Source organism: Pan troglodytes, chromosome 5, assembly GCF_028858775.2.
Source record: "Pan troglodytes isolate AG18354 chromosome 5, NHGRI_mPanTro3-v2.0_pri, whole genome shotgun sequence".
Lineage (NCBI taxonomy): Eukaryota > Metazoa > Chordata > Mammalia > Primates > Hominidae > Pan > Pan troglodytes.
In genome coordinates this window covers 44126620-44145413 of record NC_072403.2, presented here as the reverse complement: position 1 = coordinate 44145413, position 18794 = coordinate 44126620, and the positions used below count along the sequence as shown (strand labels likewise).

Here is an 18794-nt window from a genome sequence, read left to right as displayed (position 1 = left end):
CAATCTGAAAGCTCCATGTAGAATTCGCTGCATTAAAATCTCTTGAAACAACAGAAGAAAGAGACTTTAGACATTTCTAGGCTAGCTCAGCCTTAGTTTAAACTGTATCTTTATTTCTTACCTTGGCGCCATAACTCTTTACTGCTCAAATAGAACAGCTTTAGTTTTCTGTCTATGCCTGGGGTTGGTATAGTTTTTCCATAAAGGGACAAGTAGTAGATATTTTAGGTTTTGCAGGCCATACAGTCTCTGTGGTGCAACTATTCAACCCTGCTGAGGGGCATGGCTGTGTTCCAAGAAAACTTTATTTACAAAAATAGGCACCCACAGGCCATGGCTTACCAATGCCTAATCCATTCAGTTCCTTTCCTCACTAACATTTCTGGCCCATACAGGTAAAAGTGAAGTGTTAGGGAAGTTCATTTGCCCCTCATGGTTTCAAAAAAATGTGAATAATAATAATAATCCTGTTATTGAAAGATAGGAATATTAAAATCAGCATTTAGTTTGGGGACAATATATAATATCATGACCACTGGGTTTTTCCTACTGTGTTTTGTTATTGAATGAGCCTTGTGGGCTGCCACAAGGGAGGGGCCAACAGGAAGTCCTGGTGGATGAGGCTTCATTCCCCAACTCTGACCTCAGAAGAGCATTTCTACTTTTATCTGTTTTAGATACTGAGATTCTGCCAAGATGTTGTTTGTAAAAGAGATTCTGCTGCTAAAGAATATTTTTTTAAATATTGGTTTATATTTCTTTGCAAGTTGTATAATGCCTCTTTATAATGGATACTTTATAAAAGTGCCAAAGATTTATCATATATCGCTTTGTAATTAAAAGGGAAAAATAGACTTGAAAAAGGAATCAGAAATCACGTACATTAAAATCCATCTCCCTCCTTTCCCCTATCCCCCTACCACCCACTTCCCAGATTATAAATCTGAGAGGATACAGTTGTGAAGCAAGACAGAGTCAGAGTTGGGACTCCTGCCTCCCATCTGAAGCTACTGCTATTCATTACACATTCCAAGGAATTGTGGACAGTAGCCTTGTGTCCATCAAAGGCCCAAGGAGAGTCATTGGAACCCTTTGTGGTCCTAATAGGCTAAGGAAATAACTAGTAACTTCACTGTTTTCCTTTTACCTGCTCGTGCTACCTCTTCCCTTTGGCTGCTAGGAGCCTCCAAGCTCCTCATTTCCCCCAGGCTATTCATATGCATCCTTTGTACACAGTTCCAGCACCAGCGTCTTGGAGGTTACCTCAGGGATATTTCCCAGCCCCTGACACCCAAACACTCTCATGTGTGACTCAGATAGGCTGGGGTCCTCTTCTGCCCCACCACAGGAATATCAATGCTGGCTCTTGGGGATTCAGTGCCAGAGTGGGAGGATCCTGAGAAATCTGAGATCTCACCCACCTTTGGCATGATTTCTTTCCTGGCTTGTGAAAATTCCTGATCTTTTTTGTCTCTACCTTCCTGAATGGGAGTCAGGGCAGTGATGCAGAGGGGTAGTGGGGGGTGGGGGGTAAGCTTGCATGTGCATTGGATGGCTGCATGGCACGAGGACCGTGTTCTCAGGATGCCCATGTAGGTCCTATCAGCCAAAATAAGAAGAAAGTTAAAAGGGGTCCAGCAAAAAGGATTATAAGGCATAGAGGACATAAATGTTTGTTCTTGATGAGGAAGAGTGAGCCGGCTGAACAAAAGAAACAGTTTAATTTGCAGAGTGCAATATTCTAATGAAGCCTCATGCTGTGCTTGAGTCAATGTCACAAGGTCTAGCTGCAGCAGGGCCTTAGCTAGATAGGAGTGATTTATTCATCTCTGCTTCCATCACTCAGATTTCCTTCTCTCAGTCATCCAGTGTCTATCACCGGAAAGCCTGGTTTCTGTACAGGAGTTTACCCTGGTAGCTTGCCTGGAATACATTTTGAAGGATTAGTGTACATGGCACGGAGACTGGCCTCTGTGCCCAGTACACTCTGGTGAATATTCATGTCGGCACCTGGGAGGGTTATTTCTAGAAAGGCAATTCTTGCAGAATACATTCCAAAGAGGGAATGCTTTTCCTGTCTGATGTTGCCTCAACCAAACAAATGTGGAAGAAGGGAAGGTACTCTGCAGTTCTGGGGAGTATTCATGAGACAGAAACAACATCCTCACATCTTCTGCAGCAGTGGGGAGAACTGCAGACCCTCCCTTTGCAGAGCCTTTGCCTGGGCCTCCTGTTCAGTATAGGTGATCGCAGGGAAAAAAAAAAAAAAAGCAACTGCCCATTTAGCCTTTGGTCCTATGACCCACCCCAGTTTGGTTTAATTACAGCTGTTTAGCAGTTAGGAAAGCCAGCGTTATTAATGTTCAGCTGAAAACGTTTGAATTAAAACTTGTGATCCCAGCTTTGAAGACCTGGATCAAGAAACCTGTACTGAGTGGCCAGTGATCAAAAGAATTGCACTGAAAAACTTAATGAGCCATTTTTTCCTCTAGCTGTTACAAAAAAAAAATACATAAAATATTGCTTTATTTTTCTGGCTTCTCACCATTCTTCAAAAGATTTATCACACAGTTACATATTAAATTGATTAATTATCTTTTGTTTATAAGACTTTATAGTTGGTAGTTAGGATTTTCACCTTTATATACTGGTGGAGATGTTGCTATTATTTTTCTCATTAATGTTCTCTTTTTTAATGGTAAGTCATGTACCACATAGAGAATTATGATTTATCAGACACCTCAGCTTTCAAACAGAAAAATGTACTTATTCTAAGTGTTTAAATTGTATAGCACTTGCAACTTATTATAGTTTTGTTTTGTGTTTTAGAGGGTAGTTGTTTTCATGTGAGAGCCTTCACTAACTATTTCATGAAAGAAGTCCATTAGAGGAGGGACTAACAGGGAGGAAATTCCAGGACAAGTAGATAGAGAGACAGCATTTCATTGTCCATGGCCCACTGGAATAAACAGATTTGGGAATGCAGTGGGAGGGGGGCAGTAGTAACTTCGCCAAGCGAGAACCTGAAGGAGGAACGAGTCGCAGCTCACGCTGGTAGTAAGTCTGAAGGAGGTCTGAATTGGATAGGCAAGTGTTTTAAAATCATTTCTAGCAAGAGCTCCAGACTTTGTAGATTGTGCTCTGTGGGGAAAAGAAGATGATTTAAAAGCTGGAGCAAAGGTTGAAACCCAGATCTGATTTGGGTGAAAAGGTCAGTCTGAGAAGAAAGAGAAAGAGGTGTGGGAAAATAGTACTGGTTGTGTTAAGAGAGACCAGAGAAGAGATTTGGTAAGAACAAAAATAGAGAGATTACGTGATTGAACAGGAAGAGTTTTGCCGGTCGTTCATCCCTGCTGGAACATCCTCCTGACTGTAATATTCAGAGTTGAGCCTTCCCACCTGTTTTGCCCTTCTGTTCTTTCCCTTTATCACCAGGTCAAGAGAATACAAAGATCCGCATGTAGCTAAATTGTGAGTTCTCCCACAGATACAGATTCTTGTGAAAACTTGACCCAAGGGAACAGGGAGGAGCCATGGCACTTATTAAATTTCTCTTTGGCGCTGCTTCTTGGTGCATTGTAGGCTGTGAGTGTGGGCACCTATTAGCATGTGGTCAGCGGATGGGCAGGAGAATAAGCTCAGTGGATGAAATAGCAGTCAGAATGGATATTTTTCGTAAATTATCACTTATGTGAGACTCTCCAAAATGGTGTTGGGGCTAGGGGTGAAGTACTGGCTGGGGGAGGTTGTTTTTGCATTGAAACATAATTCATTCTATAGAACACTGAAGATATTGTACAGGAATAAGTGACCCAGGTTTTTTGAGAGGAGTGATGTATCTATAGTTGCCTCACCTCTTTCCATCATAATTCGCCTGTTCTGCTCCTCATTTCTCCTTCGGTTTTTGTTTTGTTTTGTTTTGTTTTTTGAGACAGAGTCTCGCTCTGTCACCCAGGCTGGAGTGCAGTGGTGCGATCTCGGCTCACTGCAAGCTCTGCTTCCTGGGTTCACACCATTCTCCTCCCTCAGCCTCCCGAGTAGCTGGGACTACGGGCGCCTGCCACCTCGCCCAGCTAATTTTTTGTATTTTTAGTAGAGACGGGGTTTCACCATGTTAAGCAGAGATGGTTTCGATCTCCTGACCTTGTGATCCACCCACCTTGGCCTCTCAAAGTGCTGGGATTACAGGCGTGAGCCACCGTGCCCGGCCCCTCTCCTTCGGTTTAACTCAGTAGAGCTTATGATGTGTAAGGCATTGTGCTGGGAAATACCAAGGTCATTAGCCATGCATGGTCCCTGCACTGTAGAAGCATGATCCAGTGGGCTCTCCTGAATGGACTTGGTCCAAAAAGCTGAAGGGAGGGGCCACTGGATGGTGTTATGCAGGGAACCTGGAGCCAAGGTGACTCTACTCCCCTACCTGTTGGATGAAGGCCCACACTGGGGCCTTTTGTTTCACAGGAGTCATAAATGTTAAGTAAAAATCCAAGAATTCTTAACACTCAGCTGTAGATTAGTACATTTTGAGCAATTTAATGTGTCTGTCTGTTCTTATCGCCCTCCTAATAATTTCATAGAATTGAGGACAGAGAACAGAAAAGCTCACACAAATGCATATTGCCTTCAGCTATTAACAGAAGAAACTGATTCTGGCCTTTTACATTCACAACAGCCCGTAATAGCCTTCCTAGCAAATGAAGCTAAAAGCCAGCTGGACCTGATGCCTGGGAGCTAAGCCCTATCGTCTGGGCAGGACCTCGGCATTTCTGCCTCTCACACATCCTTTTCTGATCCTGCTGGTGAACCAAATCAGGCTGATCTCACTGATTGTATATATTCATCAAGAGGAGGAAGCTGCTGGGATCAAGGCAGATGGCCTTGCTGGAGAGGGGAATTGGTGATGCCAAATTTAAACACGGGGGAAGATCTGTAAAAGCTGCATACCTGCCTAGTGTGTCACTGCCCAAAAGGTCTGTAACATATTGTGACTTCACCTTTTAAAATATCATAAGACCATTTGAGGGGTTCCCAATATTTGTGATGCCAACATTTTGCTTAAGGAAGGGGCTGTATTAGAGTCACTTTCCAAAATATAAGAATGCTTTTCTTCTCAAGGGCTGTTTGGCCTGGACAAATTTTTATCATATTTCCACATTGAAAGCATGAAATGAGATAATTTTCTTTTTTTCTTTTTCTTTATTTTTTCTTTCTTTCTTTCTTTCTTTCTTTATTGAGACTGAGTTTTGCTCTTGTCGCCCAGGCTGGAATGCAATGGCACAATCTCGGCTCCCTGCAACCCCCTTCTCTCGGGTCCAAGTGATTCTCCTGCCTCAGCCTCCTGAGTAGCTGGGATTACAGGTGCATGCTGCCACGCCCGGCTAATTTTTGTATTTTTAATAGAGATGGGGTTTCCCCATGTTGCCCAGGCTGGTCTTGAACTCCTGACCTCAGGTGATCCACCCACCTCAGCCTCCTAAAGTGCTGGGATTACAGGTGTGAGCCACCGTGCCTGGCCGAGAATTTTCATTAAATTGCACTGTGTAGTATGAAGTCTAGATCATAAGCCTGGGGCAAAATTTATTTGTTAAAAGAAAAAAAAGAGTTTGTCAAGTGATTAAATAATCTGTAAAAGATTGCTTGGGCAGTGTTTAGCCCGTGTAAGAAAATTAACCAGGAAACTTAGGAAAATAGATTTGCGTTGAAAGCAGGAAATGTGCTGATTATAAATTGTTTTTTTTTCCAAATGTGATAATGTATGCAAAAACATTTTGAAACTAGTGAGGTCTGTGTGAATGTGAGGTGGGACTATGATTAATTGTTCACCATTCATTCCACACTCAGTATCTAATGAATATTGCAGCTGCAGCCATGTATTTGGTAATGTGGTGTTAGCTTTTATGTTATCACCTAAAACTTGAAATTAAAAACTTAATCTTTCTAAGAAGTGAAAAGATGGTCTTAGTTAGCTGTTAAAAGTTGGTTGTTTTAGCCAGGTGTGGTAGCTCACGCCTGTAAGCCCAGCACTGTGGGAGGCTGAGGCAGGCAGGTCGCTTGAGCCCAGGAGTTTGAGACCTATCTGGGCAACATGGCAAATCACCTTCCCTACAAAAAAATACAAAAGATTAGCCAGGCATGGTGGCGAGTGCCTGTAGTCTCAGCTACTTGGGAGGCTGAGGTGGGAGGATCACTTGAGCCCGGGAGGCGGAGGTTGCAGTGAGCAGAGGTTGCAGTAAGCCAAGATTGCGCCACTGAACTCCAGCCTGGGCAACAGATTGAGACCCTGTCTTAAAAAAAAAAAAAAAGATTGGTAGTTTTGTATTGTCTCCAAGTTTTGGAAAGTTTTGCCCCATCCAGCTTTCCACAGTTATATCCTCCAGGCATATTCTCCATTGATATTTTTCCACTTTCAGATAACTTACCTAGATTATACTATATTTCTCATGGTGTGTGGGCTTTAAATAAATAAATACATATTATACTATATCAAATATAAGATTTCATGAGAAAGAAAATCCCTCCTTAAATATCCCCCTTTCTCAATGAGCCAGCCTACACAGTGGAGCCAAAATGTATACTTGCCACCTCCTCACATTTTTGTAATCCTGGACTTCAGTTGACTAAACACAGAAACTACATATGCCACACACCCGAGAGCTTCTGCTTGCCTTTTCTCTGGCTACCTGCAAGAGAATGTTGTTAATCAGTGCCATCGTTTCTTCCCCTTTTAGAGAAATCACCCTCCACGTCCCAGATATGAGAGATTAAACATTATGAGACAGTAGGTAGACTCTCTGATGTCCTTTGACTAATGCATTTCCCCAGAATCCATTCCATCTGATGAGCAGCCAGTTTTTCCCTCCTCCTGCTATTAGGAGACTGGTGTTCCCTTTGCCCTGAAAGGTCGTGGCCCATTCAGAGGCAGGCCCCTGCAGTGGCAACACCTCAGGGGTTCTCATGTCTGGAGTCTGCAGGGCAGCCGCCTGGTCTACTTCACACACTTTTAAGGAAACATGGTTACTGGGCTCTAGGCTCCCGCTGAGAATCTCATTTTGGACTCAGCGTCCTCCAGCAGCTCTTCTCAGCTGGACCTTGCTCCCCACCTGAGGGTGAAGCCACATCATCGAACCCTGTGACAGCTGACAATAAGGAGCCCTCTCATCTTTGGGAAAGTCCCTCTTTCTCACCAGCAAAGTTGTTTCTCTGAAGATGTATTAATTCCTTCTGGAAGCTGTTACAGGCTCCCTCCTGCCCCTCAGTAGCAGAGATTAGAATAGGGACCCTAATGTGTTGTTTGTCTTTCTGCTTCTCATCCAGAGGAGCAGGAACTGGACTTTTCCGAATTAGGTGAAAGTGCTGAAGTTTCCCTTTGTCACCACAACTCCTTACCTCTCTCTCTCACCTTTACAGCTGCTGCATCTGTTCTTTGCATCATGACCTCCAGTCTCTCTCTGTTCTGAACATTAGTCTACCATCTCTGATCCCACTTACCTCCTCAGAAGCCTACAGGTGGTCATTACTTTTCCTGGCCCTTCGTTCTCTGACCCTGGCCTGTATCCTCCTTGTCACTGTTGGCCCTGCTTCCCCAGTGCCACCGCTGAGGAGAGTTATAAACGACACTGATTGTTCCATCTTTGCAAGGCTCTCTCCCTGCAGCTCCACTGATGCCACTGAGCCGACTCCAAAGCCTGTTTTGCCTTGCCACCGTACACCACAGTCTTACCACTCTCCGTTTCTACATAGAATCCTCTTTCATAATTGAACGAAAAGATTGAGGTTTCCCACCACCCCTGCTCTTTACCTCGTTGTCTCTCTGGTCCTGTAGCCATCACGGTATCATTGCTATCCTCACTGCCATAACATCTACTCTTATTGAGTACCTTTTCTGTCCAGTGCACTCCACCGGGAGCTTATCTTTGGCCCTTTTAGTTCCAGGTAACAGAAACCAAGTAAAGATAGGTTAAGCCGCAAATGGTAACTTTATTTAAGTGATTAGAAGATTTCTCATGGAATACTAGAGCAGAAACTCGGAGGGCCCTAGTAGGTTTTGAAACCAGACATTGGAATCTTTCGGGACCCCAGGTAGCCCTCCCTGGACTGCACAGCCTGTGGTCTCTGCTTCTCACTGCAGATATCTTTCTTTGCTTCTGTATGCCTGTGATCAAAGAGACTCACCCCAGAATGCCTGTATTTTCATCATCTCATTTTAAGTGAACAGGGCACGTTAAGCTGGAATCTCACATAATTCTAAATTTTTGAGAAAGGAAATCTGATTAGCCCAGCATGGATTGGGCAGCTTCCAAGTCCAGAGGATAAACTGAGCTCAGGAATCTCCCACGTCCACCTTGAGGTTGCGCTGGAAAGAGTTGTCAAAGACAGGAGTTACTGTGTAACGTACAGACATACCAAAAAAACCTCTGCATATGCTATAACAGAATATTAAATGTTAGAACTGGAAGAGTGCTGAGAAGCCATCAAATCTCGACATTTAATGTCACAAAGGATGAAACCAAAGTATAAGTAAAGTGACTTGCCTAATGTTACTGAGTAGTTATTCAGTAAATATTTTTTGAATTGTTGAATGGAAGACAATTATTTCTGAAGAACTTAAAGGATCTTTACCAAAGAATATACTGTATACATTTTTGAGATCAGGAGTATCTTTGACTTTAACTGAAAGATTAGGAATGGATTTGATCATAAGTTATTGCACTGTCACTAATATCCTGGTTGCTGATCTTCCTTTAGTTGGTTTTCACCCAAATGAGAAAATTTAGCAACAGTGGCATTATGGTCCCAGGCCTTCCAGTGGAATTTCCCACAAATGATGGACAGTTAGAAACAGGCAAAACAGGCCCTTGCTTCTGGTCTAAAAGGCACCAATTCAGTGGAGAAGCTGTTGACCTCAACTGTTATACTTCAGCCATTGTTCACAATCTGGCACAGTATTAATCCCTTAAGAAAAGGATGAAAAAAGTGCCATTCAGCACAACATAGTTTGTCATCGCATGCATAATGTAGACTTTCCAATTAAAATGCTACAATTTGGAAACTTTCTTCACAGACTGATGAGAGAGCAACTATTTTAAAGACTGGAAACCTCAGTCCACTGGGTTTGCCTTGAGTCACTTCTGACTCAAGCCACAAAGAAAAGAGTTTTGAAAACATATTCGCTATTGAATTTTGTATCAAAAATACCAGCAAGGAGAGCAATTAGTTGCTGTAAACTGAACCCCTGGTAATCAATGGTATGCAGCCAGCCAGAGCATTTATGGAAGATGTAAGCAAAATCACATCTGCTAATCAATTAAAAAAAAAAAAAAAGCCCAGCACTTCACTGCTTTTAGGGAAACTGCACAATGAGAATAAGGGAAGATGGAGGAGACAACATATATAATATCACCAGGCATTTCATGCTGTGCTCATTAGTTAGAGAGGTTTGTGGCAACAGCTAAACACCGACCTGATCTGCATCAATAAATCTTGGCCAGCAACTTCCTTTATTCAGCCCCTTTTGAAAATGGCTTCTGATCTATGGGTGGAAGTGTGCTGTGTATGTTTAAGGAGCTCATTTCAGTTAAGGTCATAGAGAGTGTCTGTCCTGGATGAGCTCACCATGCAAACATTCCCAGCTAGTTTACAAGTCAGAAATAGCTCTCTGTTGTTGCAGGCACAAAGACATAAGAATACACTTTGCAGGCAGCCAAAGAAGTGAAGGGAATTGGTAGAGCAAAATTCCTCTCAATGGAAAAGCAGAGGTTGAATCAGTTTTTCCTTTAGTATTCTTCAGCTGCAGTTGCTTTTTTCAGTCAAATCAACAAAGGGGTTTGGCTGAGCCTAAATTCCAAGCAAATGTGCATCCTAGGCATGAGTTAGAAGTCCTCTTTAAAACTTCAACATGTAGGTTGAGTCTGAGCCCTAGGCTCGATGACCTGAGATCCGTCAGTGTCCCTTTTCCACTCAGGAGTCACCATGACCCCACATCTCCAGTCCCTGGGAACTCTTAATAGAGGACTAGAGAGAGGATGTCTCAACCAGTATGAGCACTTGGCTGCTGTTCAGAAAAAAAGAATTTAGGCCAGAATAAATTAGTGAGGTAAAGATCGATAGACTAGGCTAATACAAATTAATACCTTCAGCATGCAAACTATGATAGGCAGTGGATTAATATCCTTTAAATATAGAGGACATTTTGTAAGTCATTAACAAAAAGATACATATAAGTAGAAAATGGGTAAAATGTTCAAGCTCAATAAGTTAAAAATTGCAGATTAATAAGATATTTCAGCTATCAAATTAGCAGTATTTTTAAACATAATATATAATATTGGTGATGATGCACAGAAACAGGCATTTGTTATGCAGTGCTGGTAGTGTTAATATAAATTGGTATAGATTTTTGCTTGGGGTTGGGGGGAATAGAAATATACAGCTATTTTATGATATACATCAAAGCCTCAAGATGTTATATGCCCTGTTCCAGGAGTTTCACTTACAGAATCATTCAAAGACAATAATCATAGATTTAGCTTAAGAATGTCTATCACAAAATTTTCATAATACGCTGGACTCAGTGGCTCATGCTTTTAATCCCAACACTTTGAGAAGCTGAGGTGGAGGGATTGCTTAAGGCCAGGAGTTGGAGACTAGCCTAGGCAACAAAATTAAAAAAAAAAAATATCAGCTGGGCGTGGTGGTGTGCACCTGTAGTCCTAGCTACTCAGGAAGCTGAGGCAGGAGGATCACTTGAGTCCAGGAAATTGAGGCTGCAGTGAGCTCTGATTGTGCCACTGCATTCTGCAGCCTGGGCAACAAAGCAAAACCCTGTTTCCAAAGAAAAAAAAAAAAGAATTTTCATAACAGTGAAATATTAACTACTTGTCAGATAATAATAGATTGATTAAATAAAGTATGAGACATCCATACAGTGAAATACTATGAAGTCAGTACATATGATGTAGAAGAATATTTGATGTTACAAAAAGATATTCATAATAGACCATTAAGCAAAAGTAGCAAGTTACAAACCATATGCACTGTGTGTATATGTTTTAAAAGTTACTGGAATTTCAGATTACCTTCATTTTAAGATAATAATTTGCCTTGAAACAAATTGGAGGACTTTTATAGAATAAGCTACTTACAGAGCATGATATATACAACTTAAAATTTTCCTCAAATATGTTATCACTCCAAGAATATCTACTAGAACATATATGATACTCATAATTTATCCTTCTTTTTTTTATCTTCTCCATATCCCATATCCTCTTCAAGGCTGTCATTTTCCATGAAATGTTTTGAGATGTGGTTAGGTTCTATCCCAAAACGGACTGACCATTTTCATTTCAGTCCTCTGTAGAAACACTAGCTTATGATTATCTAGAAGGATAGGGAATATGATAAACCTAGCTCTCCATAAATAATTAAAAATTCCATTGGGGAAAATAACCTCAACATTATCTTCCAACAACAGTTCTGGTAACAGAACTGTTAAATGAAGAGAATGATTAATTGATTTGAAGTTTTCCCCTAGTTTTACTCTACTGTGTCAGAGTTACGAATGATTTCAATCCAGAACATATATGGAACATATGCCATGAACAGAGCCTACATGTTTGAAGCAGAGTTTTTAAAAAGAGAAAGACCAAACATCTTTCTAAAGTGCTTATAATCAAAATGAGAACCAGACAAACATAGGAGCAAAAAATACACTTTTAAAAGTTACTCAAAATAAATATAAATTAGCATAGGCTGACTGCATAAAAGTGCTTACAGACTAGGATAATATTTGAGGAAATGACTAATGAAGGAAATGATTCACGTTCTTATAAGAAAAGTAGTGTAATCTAAGAGTAGAATTTTGGGCCACTTAAGAACAACAGAGTGGAATCCTTTCTGATTCATTCAGGGTACTTGGAGAGATTAAACACTCAGGTGTATTAAAGAGAATCAGTAGGTATCATCTACTAATGCTTTCCAAACCCATTTAACAGTTTTCTCTACTTAAAAGATGAGTTCAAAAATATTAGGTAGCATGGGTTTAGTAATTGATAGCAAACAGAATTACAATAGAAAATAAGGAATGAAAGGGAAGGCGAGCCCTTTAGGAGGCCAGGCGAGAGGGTAGCTTGGGGCCAGGAGTTTGACCCCACCTGGCCAACACAGTGAGACCCTATCTCTACAAAATAATCTTTTTTTTGTTTGTTTTTTAATTAGCTTGGTGTGGTAATGTGTGCCTGTAATCCCAGCTACTTGGGAGGCTAAGGCAGGAGGATTGCTTTAGCCCAGGAGTTTGAGGCTGCAGTGAGCTATGATTGCACCACTGCACTCCAGCCTGGGCAACAGAGAGAGAAGCTGTCCCCCCAGCCTCCCCCAACAACAAAAAAGGTAACGGTAAAGGAAAACGGAAAATACAGGCAATCCTAGTCCTCAGTAATAGCTTTATATGTGATACTAAACTGAACTTGTGCAAAGGATTTTCACTTATTATAATCATAAGATTAAGGGAAAATAATACAAACTACTTTTATAGATTGATAGGTTAGAGGTTGTAAATTGTGAACCAGATATATAAACTGAGAGTAATGGAAACATTTGGCAGTGGGATTACAGAAATGGGCTTTTGGTGAAGGTACCAGCTTAGAACCTTGTATCATTTCCATCACTTAGTTACTGTATGAGTTTAGACAAGTTACTTAACATGCTTTAATCCTCACACTTTCAATGTCTGTAATTTCATAATAATAGTGCTTGCTAAGAGGATATTTAGAAGGATTTTAATAAGACAAATTGTACAGAGCACTTAACATAGGGCCTAATACACAGTTAACATTAAAGAAATGTTGGCCATCATGATCATTATTATTGATTTTTTTTTTGTTTTTTGTTTTTTTGAGACAGAGTCTCGCTCTGTGGCCCGGGCCAGAGTGCAGTGGTATGATCTCAGCTCACTGCAAGCTCTGCCTCCTGGATTCAAGGGATTCTCCTGCCTCAGCCTCCCAAGTAGCTGGGATTACAGGTGCCCACCACCACGCCCGGCTAATTTTTTGTATTTTTAGTAGAGACGGCGTTTCACTGTGTTAGCCAGGATGGTCTCAATCTCCAGATCTCGTGATCCACCCGCCTTGGCCTCCCAAAGTGCTGGGATTACAGGCGTGAGCCACTGCGCCGGGCCATTATTGCTGTAGTTACAAAGAATAGATTTGCTCAGCAAGCACTGACTGAGTTTAAGCTCCATGTGAGACATTATGTGAATGGTATAGAAAAAATCAGTAAGACATAGACACTGCCTTCAAGGAGTTCACTATCTATGCCAGCTGGTAGAAGAAGCAAACACATATGACCAACTATAAAGCAGTAAAACACATAGTTTGTATGGGAAGGACTTTTAAGGTTGAAATAATAGAAAACAATATCTGTCTCCCCTGTGGCACTGTCAGAAGCAAAATACTAATCCTGTACTGCAATGCTCAGATTCTTTTTTAAAATTAATTTTTAGGCCGGCTGCAGTGGCTCACGCCTGTAATCCCAACACTTTGGGAGGCTGAGGCAGGTGGATCACCTGAGGTCAGGAGTTTGAGACCAGCCTGGCCAACTTGGTGATACCCCATCTCTATTAAAAATACAAAAATTAGCTGGGCATGGTGGCGGGCACCTGTAATCCCAGCTACTCGGGAGGGTGAGGCAGGAGAATCACTTGAACCCGGGAGGCGGAGGTTGCAGTGAGCCGAGATCGCGCCATTGCACTCCAGCCCAGGAGACAGAGTGAGACTCCATCTCAAAATATATATATACATATATATATTTTTTTTTAATGGAGGAATAACACACACACAGAGAGTGAACAGATCTTTTATGTATAGCTCAGTGATTATTTACATGCATTTATGCCCGTGTAACTACCACTCAGATCAAAAATAGCACTTTTCCAGGATTCTAGAAAGTTCCCTTTTACCCTTTCCTAGTCGATACCTCCCCCAGAAGTAACCACTGTTCTGATTCCTGTCACCAACAGATAAATTGTTTGCTTTGAGCTTCATGTAAATGGAATTACACAGTTAATGCTTAAGTTCCTATCTGGGCAGAAAAGGGGGATAAGAACAGGACCAAGGTAATCAATTTCTAAATAATGAAAGTTTTGCAAATGAATGTATATTTGCCTATATCTCCAAATCAGATAATCCTACTACAGCTATGTAAAAATCCTGGTGAGAATAAGAAGGAAGCTAAAACACGATAATAAAGGTGATGGGGTTATCACCCACTAGAAAATACTATAAGAAATATCAATTAGACCAGCACAGCGGCTCACACCTGTAATCCTGGCACTTTGGGAGGCTGAGGTGGGAGGATCACTTGAGGCTAGAAGTTTGAGACCAGCCTGGGCAACATAGCGAGACCCTGACTCTACATAAAATTTAAAAATAGCCAGGCATGGTGGTGCATGCCTGTAACTACTTGGGAGGCTGAGGTAGAAGGATCACTTGAGCCCAGGAGTTGGAGGCTGCAATGAGCTATGATCATACCACTGCAGTCCAGTCTGGGCAGCAGGGTGAAAATTTGCTCTAAAAATAAAAATAAAAATAAAAAATCAATTAGGCTGGGCACGGTGGCTTGCACCTATAATCTCAACACTTTGGGAGGCAAAGGTAGGAGGATACTTGAAGCCAGGAGTTCAGGACCTGCCTGGGCAACATAGTGAGACTGTGCCTCTACCAAAAAAAAAAAAAAAAAAAGAAGTATGCATCTATAGTCCCAGCTACTCAGGAGGCTGAGGTGGGAGGATCACTTGAGCCTAGGAGTTGGAGGCTACAGTGAGCCTCCACTGTTTACACAACTGATTACTCCACTGATCACACCACTGCACTCCAGCCAGGGTGACAGAGAAACACCTTGTCTCTAAAAATAAAAATAAAAATCAGCTCGAAATTACAGTTTCTCCCATGAGCAGTGGTCAGCCGAGCCAACTGGAGAGGAGAGCTAGAAGAAGCTGGAAAGGTGATCTGGGGACATCTCTCTACTAAACCAGTATAAAGAACTTTGCCACCAGTGGGGCAGAGCCTGCCTGGGATTGGGGGACTTATGAAAAGAACTAAAGATTAAAAGCCTCTCACTGCAGAGTGACTCTGCCTGTTCTCTTCATACTTTTTTGGGATTCACCTTCTTTGTCCAGTCCTAGAAATGTGGTGAACAAAGGAGGTGGGTGGGAGGGATATGCCCACAACCTAAAGAAACAACCAGTTAAAACATTTACAGCAATCTTATGTTTTTCCCTTTGTTCAGGTTACTACTTTGGGATTGTGATGATCGAAGCTATAGCTACTACGTTGAGGTTTCTACCAACCAGCAACAGTGGACCATGGTTGCTGACAGAACTAAAGTCTCCTGCAAGTAAGTTGTGTCTTTTCAGGAATTTATTCCTATTGAAAAGACAGTCTTCCCAGTGGATTGGGAGGCTCAAAAGAAAATTCATAGAATCGCCAAATTACATTCTTATTTGGAGGTGGAAAACACACTCCAGTGATCTTCTCTTCAGTTTTGACTATTAAATACTTACATGAAATTTACTTGATGTCACCAAACAGGGTTTCTCTATTCTGTGGTGTGAATTTGACTCACACTTTTGAAAATGACATGAGTGCCTAAATAGCGAAAAAAGATACTTTCCTTATGCAATCCTCTCTCAGACCCCCGACCCCGCCATGCCCACCATACCCCACACTACATTTTTTTTTAATACTTTTAAGTTCTAGGGTACATGTGCACAATGTGCAGGTTTGATACATAGGTATACATGTGCCATGTTGGTTTGCTGCACCCATCAGCTCATCATTTACATTAGGTATTTCTCTTAATGCTATCCCTCTCCTACCCCCCCAACCCCACAATAGGCCCCGGTGTGTGATATTCCCCCCCGTATGTCCAAGTGTTCTCATTGTTCAATTCCCACCTATGAGTGAGAACATTTTTTAGGATTGTTTTCTTCCTTAGAGAACTTTGCTGAAGCAATACATACTTCAGTAGTTATTATGGGGCTCTATCCTATTCCCCACACTCATAGCATTCTCAGGGCTAGCGTCAATATTTATTTATCTCATCTCGTTAACTATGCTGTTACTCAAACTAAGGAAAGCCTTGTACCTTATTTCTCCACATGCAAACAGAGGCATTTAATGCATATGGCACTGGGGCTGTTTAGACTTGTCTGCTTGCAGCAGAAGATAGGAGGAAGGAGTCTGTGGGTTCTGAGCAGCCTAGCATCATGGTACATGAAAAGAGATCAGTGCCTCTTTGTGTAGAGCCAGAATCTCTAAGAGGCAAGGTGGAGCAAATGCATTTCTCTTTTTATTTTTCTTTTTAAAATTGATATATAATTCACATACCATAAAATTTACACTTTTACAGTGTACAATTGAGTGGTTTTTAGTATAGTCACAGTATTGTGCAACCATCACTGCTTTCTAATATTCCAGAACATTTTCATCACCCCAAAAAGAAACATCTTCCCCATTAGCAGTCACTCCCCATTTCCCTCCAACTCTCCCAGCCCCAGCATCCAATAATCTACTTTCTGTCTTTTCTTTATGGATTTGCATACTCTGGACATTTCATATAAATGGAATCATATAGTATGTGACCTTTTGTTCCTTGCTTCTTTCACTTAGCATAGTGTTTTCAAGGTTCATCCGTGTTGTAGCATATATCTGAATTTCATTTTTTATGGCTGAATAGTATTCCATTGTGTGCATATACCACATTTGTTTATCCATTCTTCAGTTGATAAACATTTGAGTTGTTTCCACTTCTTGGCTATCATGAATAATGCTGCTATGAACATTCCTGTACAAGCTTTTATGTGAACATATATTTTCAATTCCTTTGGGTATATATCTGAGAGTAGAATTGCTGGGTCATCGGATAACTCTGCGTTTAACTTTTTGAGGAACTGCCAAAATTTTTCACAGCAGCTGCACCATTTTACATTCCCACCATCAATGGCTGAGCCTTCTAATTTCTCCACATTCTCACAAGCACTTGCTATTGCCCATCTTTTTGACCATAGCCATCCTAGTAGGGACGAAGTAGCATATCATTATGGTTTTCATGTGCATTTCCCTCATGGCTAATGATGTTGAGCATCTTTTCATGTGCTTACTTCGGGTGGGGGCAGGGTCTCACTCTGTTGCCCAGACTGGAGTGCAGTGGTGCAATCAAGGCTTACTGTAACCTCAAATTCCTGGGCTCAAGTGATCTTCCCACCTCAGTCTCCCAGGCAGCTGGGACTATAGCTGCATGCCACTGTGCCCAGCTAATTGTTTTTTTTGTTTGTTTTTGTTTTTTGTTTTTTTTTTGTAGAGACAGCACCTCACCATATTGCCTAGGCTGGGCCAAGATTTCTTAACAGTATTAATGATGGCTTGTTTGATGCAATGTCTGACACCATCACCATTATTATTGTAGTAATTATCAGCATATATATATTGGTTAGGTTAACTCTTGCTACTGTAACAAATAAGCTTCAGTATTTCTGTGGCTTAATACAACAGTTTATTTCTCAGTCATGGGACAGTCAGTGTGTGTGTTCCTAGTTAAGTGATTTTCCCAGAAGTGACAGGAACCCAGGCAGCTTCTTTCTTGTTGTTCTGCCATCTAGGTCCTCCTCAGCATCAGCCACATTTAGCTGGCAGGAGAAAGAACAGAGAAGGTACACCTAGTTCTGAAAAGCCTTGCTCTAGGGGTAGCATACATGCCTTCCACTCACATGCCACTGAGATGAACTAGTCACATTGCCATACTAGATGCTACTATGGCTGGGAAATGTAGTCAGTTCCTGGTTGGGTAGCCACTTCCCCGTGGAGCACAGATCTTGTTACCCTCTCAGCCTCTTCTTCCAGAAGCAGAGCTGAGATTTAAATCCAGCTTCTTGCCACTATACCACATTGCCTCTTAGGACTCAAAACTGCTAAAGAGGACTGTACCGAGCTAGATGATGAAAAGGGGGAAACAAAGTGGTTAATTTATCCCAAGCTCCTGGAACCCTTTTTATACAATAGGAGGGCCTCCACGGCCCATGAACAACTATGCATTTGTCTTTCCAGAGTCTTTGCTTATTGGGTCCACAGCTCCCAGACCAGACCTTGTACTTCCTCAAAGCTTGTCATCTTGTACTTGTCTTACCCACCACAGGTCTCTTTTGTCATTTATTGTTGTAAACTGGATTCCTCTTCTCTTTTATGTCCCTCTGTTAAAGGTTGACATGGTTTGGCTCTGTGTCCCCACCCAAATCTCATCTCGAATTATAATCCCCACATGTTGATGGAGGGACCTGTAATCCCCATGTGTTGAGGGAGGTGACTGGATCATGGGGGCAGTTTCCCCCATGCTGTCCTTGTGATAGTGAGTGAGTTCTCATGGGATCTGATGGTGTTAGAAGTGTTTGGAAGTTCTTCACTCTTCTCTCTCCTGATGCCTTCTGAAAAAGGTGCTTGCCTAACCTTCGCCTTCTGCCATGATTGTAAGTTTCCTGAGGCCTCTCTAGCCATATGGAAGTGTGAGTCAATTAAAGCTCTTTGTTTATAAGTTACTCAGTCTTGGATATTTCTTTATAGTAGTATGAAAACGGACTAACACAAAGGTGCTATACAATGTGGGTGTTTTGTTGTTGTTGTTGTTGTTGTTGTTGTTGTTGTTTGAGACAGAGTCTCACTCTGTCGCTCAGGCTGGAGTGCAGTGGCATGAGCTCGGCTCACTGGAACCTCCGCCTCCCAGGTTCAGGTGATTCTTCTGCCTCAGAC

At 41.7% G+C, this 18794-nt stretch overlaps 1 protein-coding gene across 13 annotated transcripts in view; it reads left to right on the top strand.

The window, feature by feature from the left end:
- BTBD9 (BTB domain containing 9) overlaps positions 1 to 18794 on the top strand; it is a 476623-nt gene that overhangs the window by 381273 nt on the left and 76556 nt on the right. For all 13 annotated transcript variants that reach the window (XM_009451185.5, XM_054686797.2, XM_016955386.4 and 10 more), the window contains one exon: positions 15283 to 15390. In XM_009451185.5, coding sequence (XP_009449460.1) covers positions 15283 to 15390 — 108 coding nt within the window. The remainder of the gene's footprint in view (positions 1 to 15282; positions 15391 to 18794) is intronic.